Raw genomic sequence first — 18,543 nt, forward strand, 5'->3', positions numbered from 1 at the left:
TCCACATTGCCTGACTGTTGGTTTGCAGTCTGGTACACCTGGGAGTCAGCTCTGATTCCCAGGCAGAGAAACTTGATTGAGTGGGAACACATCAAGAGGCTGATCTGAGCTCCAGTGTCACCACCAACAGCAGGGTGAGTGTAAGCACSTGAAACCCCATGGCACAGGGGACATGAGCACACAGACATGGCTAAGTAGGAAAGGGTCAACAAATCCCACTGGCAATTTGTGAACTGAGAAATAACGAACAGGCAGGACAGATAAAACTTTTGGCCAAATGCTGAAGCTTAGAACAACTTTTATCAAAGTCCAGCCATAGACTGAGTCCTGCTGCAGCAAACACTGCAGGAGTAAGCTGGAGTGGTAGCAATACCAAAGTGCTGTTGATGAAGTTTAACTTCTTACCATTTTTAAAGAGCTCTGGAGTGCACTGTCTGCCAGATTAACCTGCACTGATTTCACATCCATTTTTATGGGAAGACGTGTATTTTTAACATTAGTTCTGCTGCGTGTTTAAATGAGACATGCTTTACAATGTAATTAAGAAACTCTTCGCACAGTTGTCAGCTCACACTTTTCCCACTTTGCTAATGCCTTCAATGCACAAAAGCCATGAAGAAAATCTTTCCGTGACATGATGGCATTACCAGCTCTTTTCAAGTGGGAGGACTGTACTCCTACACAGCAGATTTTCCCTGTGTTGTGGTATTCATGCAGCAAAGAGCTGTACTTCTGAAGGGTTTCTTGTTTAAGCTCTTTCATGCTTCTTGCCTTGGAGACTTCTTTTAGACTTGTAGCCAAGAGGAGGTCAGGAARTGCTCCGTGCTGCAGCTTCTTTTTCTGTGTATGTTTCTATGTGGTTCTCCACAGATCCATGGAACACATTCCCCTCCATCTCTCTCCCTTTCAGAGTAGTTTATGTTTCATTATTTGCAGATGGAAAAATGACAACTTGACAAACAGGGGAGGATCTTTTTATTTAAATAATCATCGTCTTTCAGGCTCTCAAGAATTGTAATGGGGTAATACTGAGAATGCAAAAAACGATTGGATTTTATTTCCTCAGTGCATGAAAAATGAACTTCCGTRCACATTTCCATGGAAGATTATTTTTAGCTGGCATTCTGCTGATGGAATTTGCCCATCTTTGTAACTTTCCAGTTTGGCCAAACTACTGATGCCGTTACTGTCTTTGATTTTAGAGGGCTGAGTATGGCTTTGTAAAGTCTAATTTTTCAACTCTTCTGTACTTCTTTTTTCATTGCTAAGCACACAGAATAGCAACCAGGGGTAGATTCAATCTTGAAAAACCCACTAGGAATTTTTAGCAGCCTGAACCATCCCAAMTAACCCAAGACACACAAGCTCTGTTCCTCAGTTTTGTTTGTTCTTTTCCTACCATGATTTACAGCCAAAACATACTAGCTGTGCTCGCTCCTCACATCCCAATCACAAAACCAGAAAAGACTTTGTTGAACCGAGTAACACTGTTAAGCCCTTGTCTAAYAGTTTCAGATTCATTTAACCGTGAGCATGAAGCTAATCAAGTTTCACAAAGATCTGTGTGTGATCTCAGTTACGTTGGTAGGAGCTCTGAGAAGCGGTGGAGTTTGAGGGCAGCATCCTGCCTGCTGCTTGTGCCAAGCTGCTTCTCTTGTTCTTCTTTCCCTGCTATTACATTTCWGTTCTGTAGAGGAAAGCACAGAGGGGATGAGGCCAGAACTTATTCAAAATCTCTCAGTGGCACATGGAGTGGTGGGGAAGATGGGACTCAGGGAAGAGCCCTCCTTGAAGGGGAGCARTCAGCTCGTGGAAGCAATGAGGGGCACCAGCTGGCATTGCCCGGCCATCCTCCTCCATCCTCTGCCTTTGCTAAGCTGCTCACGTAAGAGAGCAGTGCTGCCACGGGTCCCTGTGAGCACAGGGTATTGACCAGAGAGCTTTCCCACYCAGCTGGCTGATCTTCCTGTGCCTAAACCCATCCTGTTCTCCAGGTTAATGCTGTAACCTGGAGCAGCAAGGCCATCGCTCAGCACAGCAGTGGGGCTGGCAGAGCTGAACATGGCAGGGCTTTGTTGAAGAGGACCTTCTGCCTTTCTGCATCACAGGTCCTTGAGAACAATGAATGGTCTGGCCACTGMAATTGCTATTTTGTTTTGCATTTGTGTTCACAGTTAAGAATGCTAGTCCATCCAGAAGTCTATTCCAGCATCCCCGTTTCCTAGCACAGCAGCTGAGCTTTAATGTCACTTGTGTTCATAAAAGGAAGCAATTACTTCATAGCAGCGTGTACTGTCATGAGTCTGTTCTAAGAGCTAGGAGCAAACCCCTAAACTTTCCTGTGTCCCGTGTAATTGGAATAGGTGTTTTTACAGAAACTGATGTCATGGAATCAAAACAAAATGCTTTTTTTGACTATGATTTGTTCTGAATCATGGCTGTTACTGTGGTATAAGACAGTTCTGCTCTTATCTTTAACCTTCTCTCCCCAAAAATCAAGCTATAAAAAAACCTGTCTAGATTTTAGCCACCTGGTTATAGTTAGTTTCTTATTTTAAAATAGCTTTCAAAATAGATCAGACATTACACTGTTAAAAACAATTTTCCCTGTAGGTATTGAATATCAGACAGGGCTTGTAGTAATAACTGATAGGTATCTAGAATAATCTTCAGTATGAACTGAGACTACAAAGATCTGTCAATCACTGTATTTAACTTTAAACACAGATGATTTGAATTCATGTTAGCAGCATGAGGAAGTCAAAAAGATGGAATGGTGCTGTTKGAGAAAAGATGATAGGATTACCTCTGCTGTTAGCCTTTCCTGCTACTTGTTTGAAATACTAAATCAAGGTGAAGTTTATGAAAAAGGCTACAACGGGGGTTTGTAACTCTTCATGCCTGCTGGGATTTTCCTATTATAAATCTGCTGTCAGAAGTAAGTGCTTTACTCGTGCCTTAATTTTATGCAGGCGCAAACACCTTGGTTCAACACATTTTGCCAGAGACAATCTTGACTATCTTAATGCAACAGAGTCCTCATTAACACGGACCTGTGAAAAAGAAAAATGCACACATGCTCTTTTGTCATTGGTCATTCATGAGCAGCCTGATGGAAACTGAAATAAAACATAAATCCCAAGGTGGTGTGGAGCTGGTGTGGAGACATGAGTGCTTGAATCACACAACTTATGTGAATTRTCCATCTTGGAAGAACATTACACTCCACTTTTTGAATGAAGTTTCATTAATGTAGTGGAAAGCTCACAATTTCTATTTGTTCTGCTGTGGCTGCTGAATTTAGCAGGACCCCCAGTACCCACCCCCAAAACAAACACCTCTGTTGAGGTGACTTTTCTTATTTTATCCAGCTATGTAATCATACAGGCAACTAGGACAATGGTTTCCAAAATGCTGGTCAGACTTGCTTGTGCAATTTTTCTCCATGCAAAGCCATCAAGACAAATTGGTAGCACTTTGCTGGCTTCAGAATGTATTTGTCCTGTTCATTTTGAGTTCTGCATGCAAATACAGAAAGTCAGGATCAGGTTTCAAAAGCAATAAATGCCTCTTTGCGTATTTCCTCTGAATATTGGCACCGTTTGATGTACTGGGCTGTGTTTCAGGTGTGCACCGAGTTTGTTACCACTATCTGTTATCTTGTTCTCAGGAACCAGTATCTGTTATCTTGTTCTCAGGACATGGATGTGAAATTTGCCTTCAGGCACTCAGACCTGAAAGCAGGACTTGAAGTTTGTTCCATCTAAAAGAAATTATTAACCCAAAGTCTTAAGAGAGGGAATCTCAGATCACAGGAAGAGACATCTTGTCATTATGATGATGAAAGATATCCTTATCCCCAAGCCAGTGTGTGCTKCTATGTTGCTTTAATATCAGATTTTAAAATTGACACTCAAGTATGACTGCATCCCTTAGGCAGTGACTGCATTAAACTCAGGCCCAGAAGGAATCTCTTCTTCATGCAGTGCTGTGGAATTTCAAATTTCAAAATATAATTTTGTTCCAGCTTGAAAGAGGACTCCAATATACTGACRCTCCACCTTAAGTAAAATTTTGCTTTATTTTCCAGTCTGGTTACTGAAAACATCTATGTTTTAACAGAACTTAAATATTTCAATTTTACTTTGTTTTACCTCATATTTTAAAATAGTCTAAAAGTAAAAAATCCAAGAAGTACTTTTTCATGGAGGGCCCCAAAAAATGCACTCAGAAAATGTGAAAACAAGCCATTTTAATATTGCCAGGACTGCCTCTTCATTTTGGTTTCTCTTTTAATTTCCCACTTCCACAGAGAAAGTGGCACCGGTTTGCAACAGACCAAGATTTTACAGAGCTATACCTTTTCACCAGAATATGACTCCAGTGTTGCTGGCTTTTGTGATCTGGCTATAGATGGAAGAGTCAACTGATGAGACATAATGTGCTTTGAATTATCACAGCAAAACGCTTCGCTTGCGGTGAATTCATTGGCGAGTGTGCACGTTGTGTTTCCTCAGATCAGGATGACAACCTCATTGCTGCCTGGTTTGTGGCATCCYGAGTTAACACATGTAAACTCACAGCTGAGAGCTGTGTTACAGCGAAAGGACACAGGGGCTGAAGCCAGCAACTTCTTTTGTTTTCCTAAAAAAAAAAAAAAGAAAAAAAATTATGCGGAGATGCTTCTTCACGTAAAGGATCATGAGGTAGCACAACCCAGCTTATTTTATTTGCTTTCATACACTTCTCCTGACTTTCTACTCCTGTCTGTAGCTGAGAGCTCCCAAGAGCTTGCTGAGGAGAGAGTCTTGGCAGTGTTTTGGGAGAAAAGGAAGGATTTTAATTTACAGGCAGGCATTGTACGGCACTTCAAAGCATCCATTTTCCAAAGAGGGACAGATATAAAGTAGCCACAGAAATGATTTTCCTGATGAGCCTGAACTGTGAAGTGGGAAGAAGGAAGCATATTCCAGTGAGTGGTTGCGGTGCAGTTTAATSTTCCCATGTACCCCAACTGCAGGTGCACTCTGCCTGTTTAGACATCTGAACCTACTGAAGTCTCTTGAGCTTAGACACAGAAAAACATACCTGATCCTCCCAGCTGCAACAGATAAACAGGGTTTTAACCACAGCAATTGGGAACTTGGGTGATGGGGGTTGGTTTTTGTCTTTTTTTTTTTTATTTTATTTTTCTCTTTTAAATGAAAGTCTTACAACCCCAATTCTCAGAAAAACCTCGAAGTTCACCCGAGAATCCAACTCAGAGGGCATTTCTGTGTCAAACAGGTATCTACAGGCGGGTAGGGCTCCTGGYGTGCGCCAAGCCCCAGATTGCATGTAGGGGATTTTTGCTATCTGCTTTGGGAACACCAATGCCAGGGAGGCTGGAGAGGGGCCAGGAGGAAGGAAGAGGCTTTCCTGGGGGCGCGGGAGGCTTTGAAGTGTGACCCCTGTGCCGGAGCGGGTGGGAAGGCTGGGAGCGGAGGCGAGAGGAGCGGCGGAGGCTGCAGGGGAAGGCGGGGGTCGGGCGGGCAGGGGGCTCCAGCCCGGGGCWCGGCGGCGCCGGGAGCCGGGTGAGCTCCGAACAGGTTGCAACAAGCAGCTGGGGGAAACCGGCTGGGCTTTTCAACAGCTGGTTTGACATAATGAAGGCTGAGCAGCCTCCGAAGCAGCCCCGATCGCATGCCTCAGGGCAAGCAGTGGCTGAAATATCAGTTTGGGAATCAGGAGAGCAGGATTTTATTCTGTCATCTGYGGCTATTTCAGGAGTGACTTTTTGGGCAAGGAGCCGATGCTCGTGCCCTGGTTTCTGTGCCACCAAAAGGTGTTGCTCACCCGGATACCCCCGAAATGGAGCCTCTAGAAGTGAAAGCTTCTCCCCTTTCAGTGTGGTAGAACAAAAGCACGAAATTGAAAATGAAATTAAAAYATGGCAAGTTCAAAACTGTCAGAGGGAACTCCTTTTTCACATATGCTGATGCAAATCACAGCTAACACCAGTGACTAAGGTGAAGTGGCGTCAGTGGGAAACAGAATTAAGTGGGGTCTGTTTGGTGCCTATGAAAGTAATAAGCACACACTCATCGAGCCCTGACCCGGCTTTTCTTTTGTAGTTTAGAATTTTTTAATGAAGCATTTTTTGCCCGCCTTTTCCTAAGAAAAATGTTGAAATGAATCTTTGCTCATGTGAAATGCATTTGCTSTATGACTAATGGTTGTTTTTAAAGTGCTGAACAAAATGTATGCGTGTGTGTGTCAAGGAGACAAAGAGAGGGAGTTTTTGTGTATTTGCTGTAATTGTTTATGAATATAGTTGATTTTTCCAATTATCCTTTCCAGTTTTAATATATTAGCAGTCTTTTCTCCATTTCTGTCAGTTGAGGTTTGYGTGTAAATGTAGGGATTTATGCACTCGGATATTTCAGTTACAAAAGCATCTGCTACATCTTAAGCACTGGGTATTATTCATTAAGTTCCACAGAACTGAGATGGAGAAATTTGTGGGAAACATGGCACTAAAAGTTAAACCATCATACAAACAACTATGTGGCCATTCAGCTAATTTCTGGGCCTTGGACTGAAAAGTTATCTCATGTTAAAAAAAAAGAGAAACTCTGAAAGGCCAGAACTCATGCTAATACCTGAAGGAGAAGTTAAACCCAGAGTCAGGCCTGGAGAWTTGGACCTAAGGCAAATTAGTATGGCTTCATGAGAAAAGATAAAGTATGGAAGCAGAGAATTAATTTTTTCTACAACAGTCAGATTTTATGATCTTGCCCATGCAAAAACACAGTGGGAAAGAAGAGAAGTGACCTGCAGAGTATAAAGCCATTTGCCCTTGGAATGAATGAGTGACACCCTCGTCCCCTCTATGCCARTAGGAACAGTCCCACAGAATTTACGGGGTCCATGTTGTACTTAAGGTTTCAAGTACCAGTGCCCAGCTGAGGCTGCTGTGACTGACCCCGTGTCAGGCGCTGTGTGAGTGCCAGATACATCATCAGTGTGTGTGTTTGTGTGTGTTTAATGTGAAAGCAGCTTTTGTTTTACAAGTGCTGYTAATGCCATAGCTTGTGGGGACTGGTTTTCATTAACACACTGAAGCTTTTGTGATTTAACACTATTGCATGATCTGAGTGTTTGAAAATTACTTGAGCAGGCCCTATCCAGGGGTCTGCCACGTGTCTCGGTGCCCTTTCCCAGGGCAGGAGTCATTTCACACTGCTGGCGTGACACGATTTCCTCCAGCAGCACAGCAGGAACAAATCCTCACAGGTTTCAGAGGCTATGAAAATCTGCATGGTTTAGCAACCCCTTCTCATCCCAGAAATAAAGGGTCTCCATCTTTTTCTTCTCAAGGTTAACTCTAGCTGTACTGGAGCAGAGTATTTTAAATTTATACTATTTGGTTTCGGGGCTGGAGGTCTGTAAATGCTACTGTAGGGCTTCTGCTGTTCAAACATTATTTCATGTYGGCATTTTTATTTGAAGGCCCAACCATGGCCTAGGAAAGGAAACTTCTGTACTTTTCTTTTTGTCTTACATCTTCCAACTGGAATATTTTCAAGCACAATAGAATTGAACATGAGCTTTGGAGAAAGAAAGAGAGGAGAAAAGGGAGTCAGCTAGATGAGGTGATGACCCCAGTGGGGTACTTTGCAGTTTATTTCTCTGGGGACTGAAAAATGCTTTCAACCARTRTGATGTTGCAACAGTCCAAAAGAGSAGAGAAAAATCCACGTCTGGTCTAGACCGACCAGAAACTAAAAACAAGGGACACTTTGAATTCTTAGACTCTCACCACAACTGAAAACTGTGTTCAGGCCAAGGAACTGGAAAATCAGTTTCTTGGGTTAGAGAAATGCTTCCCCGAAGAATCAGAGGCAGCTTTCCATTTTAATTGGTAAAGAAATTCTTGTATTCTGAAGCAGTGATCCTAACATCTGAACCAGTGCAAAGGTTTGCAGTCAGGGCTATCAAGAGCTTAGTGAAACGCTACAGTAAAACAAATTTTTCTGTGACATTTTCTTGCCATTTGGCTCTGATAGTCTATCATTTGTCACAAAATGGAAAAATAAGATCACTCTTCATAATGTACCAAAAAGAAGTCTGACTRCAAACACAAGTCAGGAAGAAGCAGAGGGACAGGAGCTGAGTGGTGTAACCCTAGATCAAGGGATGGTTATGAGAAATCACATACTGGAGACCTGAGAATCCCCTGACCAGGAGTAATTGAATGTGGTAATTGTTAAGGAGAGCTTTGGGAAGAAATGTTGAATAAAAATTACTTATGGTGTGCTTGTTTTAAGAGGGAAGTGTAGTAAATTTCAGGACAAATTTTTAAGTGGCAATAGCACAGGCACGGCCTATGCTGTAGGCAAAATAAATTTTCTGAACTAAATGACTGCTCTCAGTCAGCCAGGCTAAGTGTTTGTTTTAAGGGTGAAATATGTATTTCCTTCATTGCGCTTGTACAAGGATAGCTGAAGCCTGAGAGGGGGACTCTTGGGATCTGGTTGCAATGGCTCGTAATAACACCTGCCCCTTATGGGATAAGGGGTGAAGTCTTGCAGAGATTTGCATTGCAGAATAAGGGATGAGATCAGAAAAGCCTTCTAAGATGCGGCAGAGTTATGGGAGATGTACTTGGTTTTACAAGAATCAAGAAAATTGGGATTTTTCCCTTAGTCCTGCACTTTTAAAACTGATGTCATTACTGTGCCTACTTTGTCTACTTACTGTGGAAGACATTAGGCTAACTAAATCAATCCCATGGAGAACAACCCTGCAGTCTTCTGGATTTAAATGATATATGTGATATGTGATTATATTATTTCATGCATAAATTTTAGAACCATATTTTCTTTAAAATTATTCAGTCAACATACTTGACTTTGGTAAAAGTGGTAGGATTCCTACAGCCTGTATTTTACGAATATGCAAAGCTTCTCTTTTACATAAGAGCACCACAGCACTTTGATAATAAAACATGACAAAAGATAGCAAACATAACTAAATTAAGGGAATTTGAAGATGCTAGGCAGTCTGTTCTTGTAGCACTGTGATTTTCTCCTTGCTCTTGCATAACTGCAGTTAAGTGACATCCAGACAGGCCATTTTCTTCAAACTATTAAAATCATGTATGTGGAAAGTGAAGGAAGAATGTCTTATACTTCTGTTCAAGTTTTATCAGTGCTGTGGCCATAAGATGATTCCAGAAATTCATTCATCAGTTCTATCCTTTCTTTTTCCAATGTTCTATTTTCATCTGATGGCCTTTGGAAAGCACAACTTCACTGTGCTAGTTCATAAGGAYGAGATGGAATGTTGGGAGTGTTCTGTATCAGGGATGGAGAACTTCACARGGATGGCCTGGAACATTTTTATGTTCCCCCAATGCACATTTAAGTATTTTTCTGGGTAGTCAGTAGCAGTACTTTGAATGCATATTATTCTTGCCTGCAAATATATTTACAAGCTCCAGCTCACTTGAAATTCTCATCTGAAATTTCTTGTCTGTTTCATGGAGCTAAGGAAAAGTTCTGTTCACCTCTGGGTTTTTTTCTCAGTATTGAGGTCTGAGTCGTGTTCCTTGCTTTGGCTGAAAGAAATACATTTTAGAATACATGCCAAGAAGAGCCCTAATGCAAGAATATTTCCATCTGGGATGACTAACATGTGCCCAGTGTATGTCCAGTCTCACATCCCACTCTTCATACAAGATCCACTGATGAATTAATTCTCTTCTTGCTTCAAAGGGCAGTCAAAAGATGAAAGTGAAAAACTGGATGTATTTCAAAAAATCACGTTATATGAAAATAGGTCATTCAGCCAGATTTCAAATCATAAATTTTCAAAAATGTGGAATGTCAGGCAGTTCTGTTTGAAAAAATATGTCTCCCCTTGCTTGTTGCATATTTTGCTAGTGATGGAAAGAATGTATTCATGAAGGAAAGAGTATTTTAACTCCTACGTAGGATAATGCCAGCAGTATTCAATTTGTTTGGTCCAGGCTTATGCCAATATAAATATGATGCGTTCGTCCTTGTTCAGTTTGTAGTTCTTTCATAACAGAAGCAGCAAAGTTGTTTTGAGCAGTTGTGAATATAAAACTGATACAGTAGTTTCTGGTATTTCATATTTGCAAATATAGAGTCTGCTTTTTACGAAGACACTTGATTTTATTGAATGTGTCATATGCATGTCTGACCCTTCTCATGCACTGAAGGAATGTCAGTGCTGATATAAAACCCCATATAATAATCCACTGGCTTCTCATATATCACTGACTCAGTCAATAAAATTTATAATTGTGATGCTAATTAAATTGAGATTTTAAAGCTGTGTCTTTAACAAAGGGATTGTTTGTACCTACCCAGAATTCAAACCAGAGCTGTGAGTCTAATTCAGTACTAAACACAATACACAGAAGCTGCAATCTCGCAGCTTCGGGGGTGTAAATCCTCCACCCAAGAAGAATGTACAACATGCTGCCTGCTGTTTAATTGCTACATGTTTTAGCAGAGCAGAGACCGATAACTTTATAAATCCCCCCCAAAATCAACTATTTAGTATCTGTTTGAGCAGTACCAGTGCTAACTGCCTAAGGCTGGAAATCCAAAAAAGGCAAAACAGCATTGATCTCAAGAATTAAAACCCTAAGCCAATGTCATGTGCAGTCCTCTCAGATGCAATTATTTATTCTAGAGTTCTAGTTTGTCTTGAATGTGCCTGGTATGTTTTTATATGCTGTAAAAATAAATAAAGTGGTTTGAAGCCCTGGAAAGTGCGAGTAGGTATTAAACAGTCCAGCACAGCAGCAATGCAGGGTCTGATTTTCTGAGATCATCTGTGCTCTCTGTGAATGTCTGATCCAATTCAGCACATCTGGGCATTTCTTCTGCAGGTGCCAGGGGGCTGGCCACGTTTTCACAGGCTTTCCCCTGAACCACTTATTGCAAGTGGTTGTGGTGGCCAAGGCAAAGACCAGGCATAAAACAGGCTCACTGGACCTATCAGTTGGATAAAATTTGAAAATTAGTATTCACTCCCAGGTGAAAAAAAAAACAGGTTTATAGGGAGAGGTCATAGTCTTTTATTAGGGCAATTTCTATAGCTGGAAAAAACAGACAAGCTTTTAGACARACAAGACCACTTCTGGTCTGGAACAGAACCAGGAGTATTCAAACTAATACCAAGATGAAAACAATTGCTCTATTTTTACTYTGTCAAGCACTGTTCAGACTGATTGGCCCCATCCTAGAGCATGGAATCTTCAAGCTCTGAGTTAAGAAGAAAAGGTTTTGGCCCAGTTATCTCAGTCTGTATTAATCCCACATATGACTCCACCAGTTTCAGTAGACAAACATTGTTATCGGAGCATTTGATGATCATTTCCATTGAGGATTTGTTTATTTACAGTAAAAAAGGCAGGGTRGCCTTAGTGGACAGGTTTCTAGGCTGAAGCTCTGAAGCCCACTCTATCATCCCTGGTGGGGATAGCTGCTGGTCTACTGAGTGATCTGCACTGAGTGGGTCTATCTGTGTGGTAAATGGGCATAACAAACTGGGCCTCCTTGCAAAGTCCTTTTAATATCTACAAAGGAGAGGAGTTGCACAGCAGCCATACACTTSTTCATTACGAGCCCTTTTTCATGTGGTTCCTTTAATAGGCATTTGAGTTCTGATAGTGTTACACCCTGCTCTCTCTAACAGGGTGTAACATTACAAGGGGTGCTGTTAGCATCTCTGTGTTTGCCAAATGTGACTCGAAGACTTCTGCTACTGTGATGTAAGCAGTTAAAAAGTTATTTCTCWAAACTTCCTAATATCAGATATGCTCTTAAAAGGGAAAGGCTATGTGTGTTCAGGAACTACACAATTTTCTCAATCATCCTGGTCAATTACTGCAATCTGAGTGGGTACATGTGGAAATGAATAARTATGTAGATGTTCACAGATTCCCCAGTAAATGTGCAATAAATGCTATCTTTGTCACATTTAAATAAAACAGGGGAATGTGAATGCTGAAGCATTTCCCATTATTCTTAATGTATGTGCATGTGCGGTCAAATGTAGAAATCATAGCTGTATTTAGGCATAAAAGCAAATATATGAACTATGAACATGTGTAAGGACAAATGCACTGGCATTAGTGTGCAWTATATATGTAAAAATTATGGCAAATAAACATTTAGGTTGCGGAGCCAAGCAACATTGGGTATTCCTGAATGCAGATTTCTTGGACATATTTAATTAGCCCTCTGGAATATATAGGATGATACAATTTTCATTGCCTGATAACATATATTTTTTTCCATAAGATTCTTGCTTCAGCCAGCCAATAAGGGCACAGGTTTTTAACCTTTCTCATTTAAATCTTATTCCATTCAGTATTCTGGCCTCAGATCTCACCTTAGTGCACATGATCAAAGTATTACACTGAACACAGAAAAAATATTAATCCACTTCCAAGATTTAGTTTTGCTGTTCCTTCCCCAACAGCATCTTAAATACGCCACAGATCCTCATGAATACATCTCTGCAAAACATCTATGCAGGGTGGAAATTCTRTTTTCTTTACATRCTTTTGCCATCTTGCAAAAGCATTKAAGCMCAGGGGGAGAAAGGACAAAAATGTCAGAATGACAACTTTCTGTGAAAGCTGAAAGGGAGCTATGGGAGCCTTTGTGTGTATAGAATTTCTCTAAGATTTTCTCCACTCAAAGCACAGGGCCAGTTGACTTCAGCTCTCAGCACTTCTGCATTTCAGGCCCCAGGTGTCTCTCTCTTGTTGAACACCTAGAAAATGAAGCCAACCACTCAAGAGAGAGGAAATTCCAGAATTATGTCATCATGCCTACATGTGGGGAGGGGAAAGGAGCTAATCGTGCCCAGGCAATCCAAATTCTGGCATTTGCTAACATTTTAGCATTTGSCTCACAACCCTATCATTCTTTTAGCTGAGTTTCTCTGTGTGTGTATATAAATTTCTCTGTAAATAAATAAGGACATCTAAACTGTGCATAATCTGCTAAAAAACTCTTGCACTGCTTTCTCAGTAAAATGAATTTATTGATGTTTGTGCCCTTGGGAAAAAGGCATGGCATGTTTTTTTAATAACCTTTACTTACTTCCATTCATCCCCACTCCACTTTAACAGCAGGAATGGTCTACAGACAAGCAAATAGTTTGACCCTCAAAATCAGGGGGATCAAGGACTTATAGGGAACAGGAATAAATCTGCCTCACTTCAATCTCAAAACCTGATGTTAAATCTCAAGTTCTAAATTTGCTACATCATCCCTATCAGTTACCAAATTGCAAGTGAAGTATTAAAAGGCTTTGAAAGAAGCCTTAAAAATCCCAAGCATTTAATTTGAATATTGGTTTAGTTTTTGTTCACTGGGAATTTTCTCAAACCCCTCACCTTCTGAAACTTCCCTGTACAAGCTGGCAGGTTGGAAACAGATTAAAAATGGAAGCTGAAATCCATATGTAAACAGCTGGTTCCAAGAGCTGGTGCTTTAGGGGGTGAAAACTTTTAATGTGAGACTCACAGGACTTTTGTGGGAATTGGCTTTACCAGTATCTGCCATAAGTGTGTCTGTGTGTTATCTGTGTGCTGGTGTGATCCTATCTGTGTGTGCATGGTGCTTGAGGTCAGCAGAGTATTCCCTCCCTGCTGTGCCAGGCACTCACACTTCTCAYCTGTTCTCTGAAACTGGGAGTGCCTCTCTCCTCCCTCATCCCCATCTCCACTWTGGCCACAGACCAATGGCACAAGGCCTGTTTTTTACCCCTCCTGTATGTGCGCAGCACGAGAGCTTTTCTTGCTGACTCTCTGCTGACTTTGTTGGATGTTATCTGTCTTTCAGGCAGTGGACAGAGCAAGGTGCTTGCGCTGCCAAACTGAACAGCCCTGACTTGCTCTCTGAAAGTTCTTCTTTAGTTTTTCTGTGTAGGTACCTAGGCAAATGTAGCTACCAAAAGGGAGGTGTTGTSAGTACCTTCCCTGTTTTACACTACAAGTTTCATGGTCTGAAGARTCACTGATAAAGGAGTGGCATTTGTCAGCAGTGCTTTTAATTCTGGAAATGCCTCCCCACCCATGCTGGATTCCTCCTCCCTTTCCAGCTGCTGAAGCACATGGTTATCCCTCCTYGCTGGTGGCTGAGGAGATGAGCTTTCCCTTTCTCCCCACTGCAGTCACTAGCATTAAGGGGAGTGATGGCTGATTTTATGCCAAGATTTCCTCATTTTCCCAATAGGAAGAAGCATATCTGTCTATGCTGAGACACTTCCTTACAGTATGTGGCCATGCCATGATCTCCAGCCAAAGTACCACAGAGTCACAGAGTCACAGAACGTTCTGTGTTGGAAGGGACCCACAAAGATCATGGAGTCCAACTCTTAAGTGAATGGCCCATATGGCAGCTAGCAAGCTGTCCCCTCTGGGCTTCTGGGCCAGCAGTGGCAATATGGTGGGAATAGTATCGTGTCTTTTATGTTATGGAAACAAAATGCAGCTGCGTGTTCCTGCTGGTTGAACACAACCTGTCAGCACCAGCATCTCACAAGAAGCCAGGACTGACAGCAGGCAGCCTTCACAGGAGAAGGTGCCAGTAAGCAGCCAGCTGGAGATGCATGATGCATTTCCCCCATCGACATGGCAGGTTAGAGCAGGAAGTGTGCCTGGAGGAACACCATGACACGAGGAACTGTATGGTGACAGCAGGTTGCTCAGAAAGCCCCAGAACTGCAGAAAGAGGAACTGCAGTGTTTCTCCTGATGGCTAAATGCCCCAGGGCCAGGATATGTGCTCTCTCATGCCATGGAATGATATTGGGCACCAGTGATGCTTGCTGTGCCTTGGTGGTTTGTCAAGCTCCAAAATATCTGCAAAATAATTCCTCCATAGCCCATGGATTTACTCATCCTAATTGTTAAACACTTTTAGGACCAACTCTATCTTCAATCCTCGTAGTTCACTGAATCTAGAAAGCTGTGTGTCTTTATTCTCTCAAGAATGTGAGTGGGTTGGGTGCCAGCCCTGGGCACAGAGGAAATGGATCACGTTGTTGTAGCTGGTAACACATAATGAGGGCTAGACAAACTTCRAGCCATTTTGGTGCATCACTCTCTTTCCAGCTCTGCTTGTATTACATTCGGGTCTGAACAATCAGAGCCCTTGTAACTTCAGAAAAACATCAAGGAACAAATGGTTTGCCCTTCTGAATAAAATGAGAACATGTGAGTGTGGGGGGAGAGGGGGAGAGAGAGAGGTATTTGCATAGGTCAGGAAAGGTCATTAAAACATCTGGCAGTAGTAACTGACATGTGTCAAATTTTAGTGTTCATTAAATTCGTATTAATGCAAGAATGGTTCCTAAGCTCCAGATGCCACTTTTGCTTGCTGTGTTCCCCCAGTTGATGGTGATGAGTTTTCAGAACTGTGCCATGCTTGTTTTCTTGCTAGTGGCATCTGACCTGRGGTCAGATTTCTGTTTAACCTATTCCTGTAGGTCAAAAGACAAATTAATCTGGTGAGAATTGAATTGGAAATGAGGTGTCTGGATAGCAGGTGTCCCAGCTGTGGAATAGCTGCCAGGCTGAAACATGTTTGTATCTGTCCTCATGCCATCCAAGGAGTCATATCCGAGGTCAGGGAGATACTCAGTCGACATCTGAGATGGGAAGTTCTGGGGAGCAGAAGTGGCAGGTGCCCTGTGWGAGCAGATTATCTTACAGTCAGGGGGGAAATGTCTGATAGTGTCAGTCTCAGCATAAATGTGGATATGTCCATGTATTGGACATTTTGCTTTACCTGGGTTTACTACCAGTTTATAATTGTAAAGAGCACATACAATTTCCAGGCCTCTTAAAGAGGAGAATCTCACTAATCATTTTCTTCCTTTTTTTCTTTTTTTTTCAGAGGATGAAGATGACGAAGAGATGGTGGAGCCAAAAACGCAGGATGACTTAGAGACAGAAAAGCAAGACCAGAAGCAGGAAGTGAAAGAAGGTACTTTAAAAAATGAAAAAGATAATGTTAGATGTTCAAAGGACTGGATCCTGCCATTAGTTAGTCTCATAGGTAGTTTCTATTATTGAGAACACTGAAATCGAAACAGTCACCAGTTTTATTGATTCAAACATATAAGTATCATAAAAGCAGAAAATTGTATGCCAGTGGTATTGTGAAAGACTGTGAAAGGCATGAGRCTTGAGCTGTGTGAAAGAAGCTACATGTCCTTATAATTTGAAAACAAATTTGAGAGTCTTTGATCCCAGTACGGGTACTAATTTGTCCTCTGGCTCAAATACCCTGCTTACGTGAAAGATTTTAAATGGGGRTGCCAGGCATTCCAGCAGCTCTGTAAAGTTGGTTGGTCTTCAAAGATACTTGGAGCCCATAACTGTCTGCCTGCTTGAGAGGAACAAACTTAAACCTAGTAGTAGTCGGGAATCTTCCAGGAGAAAATAATTTCACTTGAAAAATGTTGTCTGTCAAAATCAAAGCATTTTGTGGGAACTTCCTCAAGGAACTTAAAACTAATCCCCTGAAGCCAGACAGGTCCAGCCCCTCTGTCCATTACTCTGGATTGAGATGTTCTTCAGRGTTACAAGAGACAAAAATTCAGGTTACTGCTTGCTTCTGGTGCAGACAGGAGACACTTGCTTGAGTCATGCATGTCAGCACTGGATGTGGTAGATAYGTTTGGTGTCTCTTTTCCTTTCCTCGGACAGTCCTAGCTTTCAAATTAGAGGATGGATGTGAAATTGGTTTTCCTCATCTAGGAATTTTGAGAGTATTGGCTATTCCAGTGTGTCAATGCCTTCAACAGTCAATGCTCACSCCTGTGTTGAGTAGGGAAGAAGAACTGAAATAGCAGCAGCTCCAGGGTGAAAGGAGATGGGTTTCTTCTCCAGCATTCCTTACTTTTGTCTTGCCAGGAYTGCTCAAAATTCTGTTTGGCCTCTTGAAAGGCAGCTTACTTCTTCAGGTAGGGCCTAAGACATTTTTTGCTTTGGTGAACATTACCAGGATAATTCTGTGAGCTTGGTTTTGTTTTTCCCTAAATAATCTTACTAGGGGAATAATATGGAGTAATTTTACATGGAAGCCCATGAAATCTTTAACTGGGAATACAGTAGCAGACACTTATTTCTCATGTAGGGAGGACTGGTATCTTTTCATCAGTATCCAAAAAACCCTGAGTCTGGTACACAGTGCTCACATTTGCTATCCTCACCCACTGGAGTGAGTTGCAGCACCAGCCATACCRGTTTGATTGTAAATTGATCTTTCTTCCCTCTTAAGACCATCATAGAAATCACTCATGCCATAAATCCTGCAGTGYTCATTCCTCATTTAGGTCCTTGTAGAAACATGGAGACATAAACTTAGTCCTCCTGCTCCTCATCCTTCTGCTTTTCCCACTGCCCCCAGCCACTGATGCCGTGAGCACAGGGGAGCAGCAGGGACAGCAGGAACAGGAGTCAGGCAAGTCTGAAAAGGCAGAACTGAGGACATGAGCAAGAAACCTGGCAACACAGAAAGACTTCATTTAAATTTCATTAAAATTACCCTTCTTCCCCAAACTGTCAGGTCAACTTGCAAATGGGCTTTTGCAGTCACCGGACTAACACAGTGTCTCTTACTGATGACAACAGAGAGCCATAAAAACCTCTACCACTGCACCCTGTGCGTAAGCACTGCCCTGAGTTGCTGAATGTCCCTGTAGTATTCAAATTAYAGCTTATCCCACACCCATTTATTCCCACAGAAAAGTGATGCTAAAGCTTACACATGGGGAAAAAGCACAAACTTCTGCAAGAAGAGAAGAAAAAAAAAAAGCAAAATACAACTCTGAACTGATTTATTTCACTTTTTAAAATGGGCTTTCAAGTTACCCTTTTATATGCTTAGCTCACCAACCACCACTGCCAACATTTTAGATTTCCTTGCTGTGTTTTAGTCAGAGGGTAGTGCTCCCCTTCCCTGCCCAGCAGACCCCCATGAGCARCAGATCATCTGGGCTGCTTTAGCACTGGTCTCAGGCTCACAAACTGCAGGCTGTAAAGCAAGGCACAGCTTGTCTCAGCAGAACCGGCTTTGTGAGGTGCTAACATTTGATTGGGCTCAAGGAAGAAGAAAACATGCTCATTGCCTGATAGAAAGTGAACTTGACCTGTAGTAYGTGTTGTGATGGATAAAATAGTGGCATGCTGATGACAGGCATTAAATGCTGTGAATCAAATGAAGCCATYGTCCCCAAACTGACACGGAACGGAATCCCATTTTTCAGTGCTTGGTGTCATTCTCTGCCTGTTGGCTTTAGCCCTTTTGCCTGMAAAATCCCATTTTCCTCTCTGTTGTAATCACCCTTCTCATGTTCTGAGCAACATTCAGAGTTTGAAGCCATCGTTTGTGTTTCATGGAAGTGATTAAAACCATGTTACAAGTCAAACAGGAGTTTAGAAGAACATTTCCTGTCGGTGCTGCACTCTGTGTGCCTACTCAGAATTAATAGCTTTTCT

The 18,543-nt window shown here is 41.9% G+C and overlaps 1 protein-coding gene across 5 annotated transcripts in view; it reads left to right on the forward strand.

The window, feature by feature from the left end:
• DYNC1I1 (dynein cytoplasmic 1 intermediate chain 1) overlaps window positions 1-18,543 on the forward strand; it is a 185,861-nt gene that overhangs the window by 88,216 nt on the left and 79,102 nt on the right. For all 5 annotated transcript variants that reach the window (XM_057370666.1, XM_057370668.1, XM_057370665.1 and 2 more), the window contains exon 7: window positions 15,935-16,024. In XM_057370666.1, coding sequence (XP_057226649.1) covers window positions 15,935-16,024 — 90 coding nt within the window. The remainder of the gene's footprint in view (window positions 1-15,934; window positions 16,025-18,543) is intronic.

This window comes from Malurus melanocephalus, unplaced genomic scaffold (genome assembly GCF_030028575.1).
Source record: "Malurus melanocephalus ecotype Western Australia unplaced genomic scaffold, MMel_1.1 scaffold_130, whole genome shotgun sequence".
Lineage (NCBI taxonomy): Eukaryota > Metazoa > Chordata > Aves > Passeriformes > Maluridae > Malurus > Malurus melanocephalus.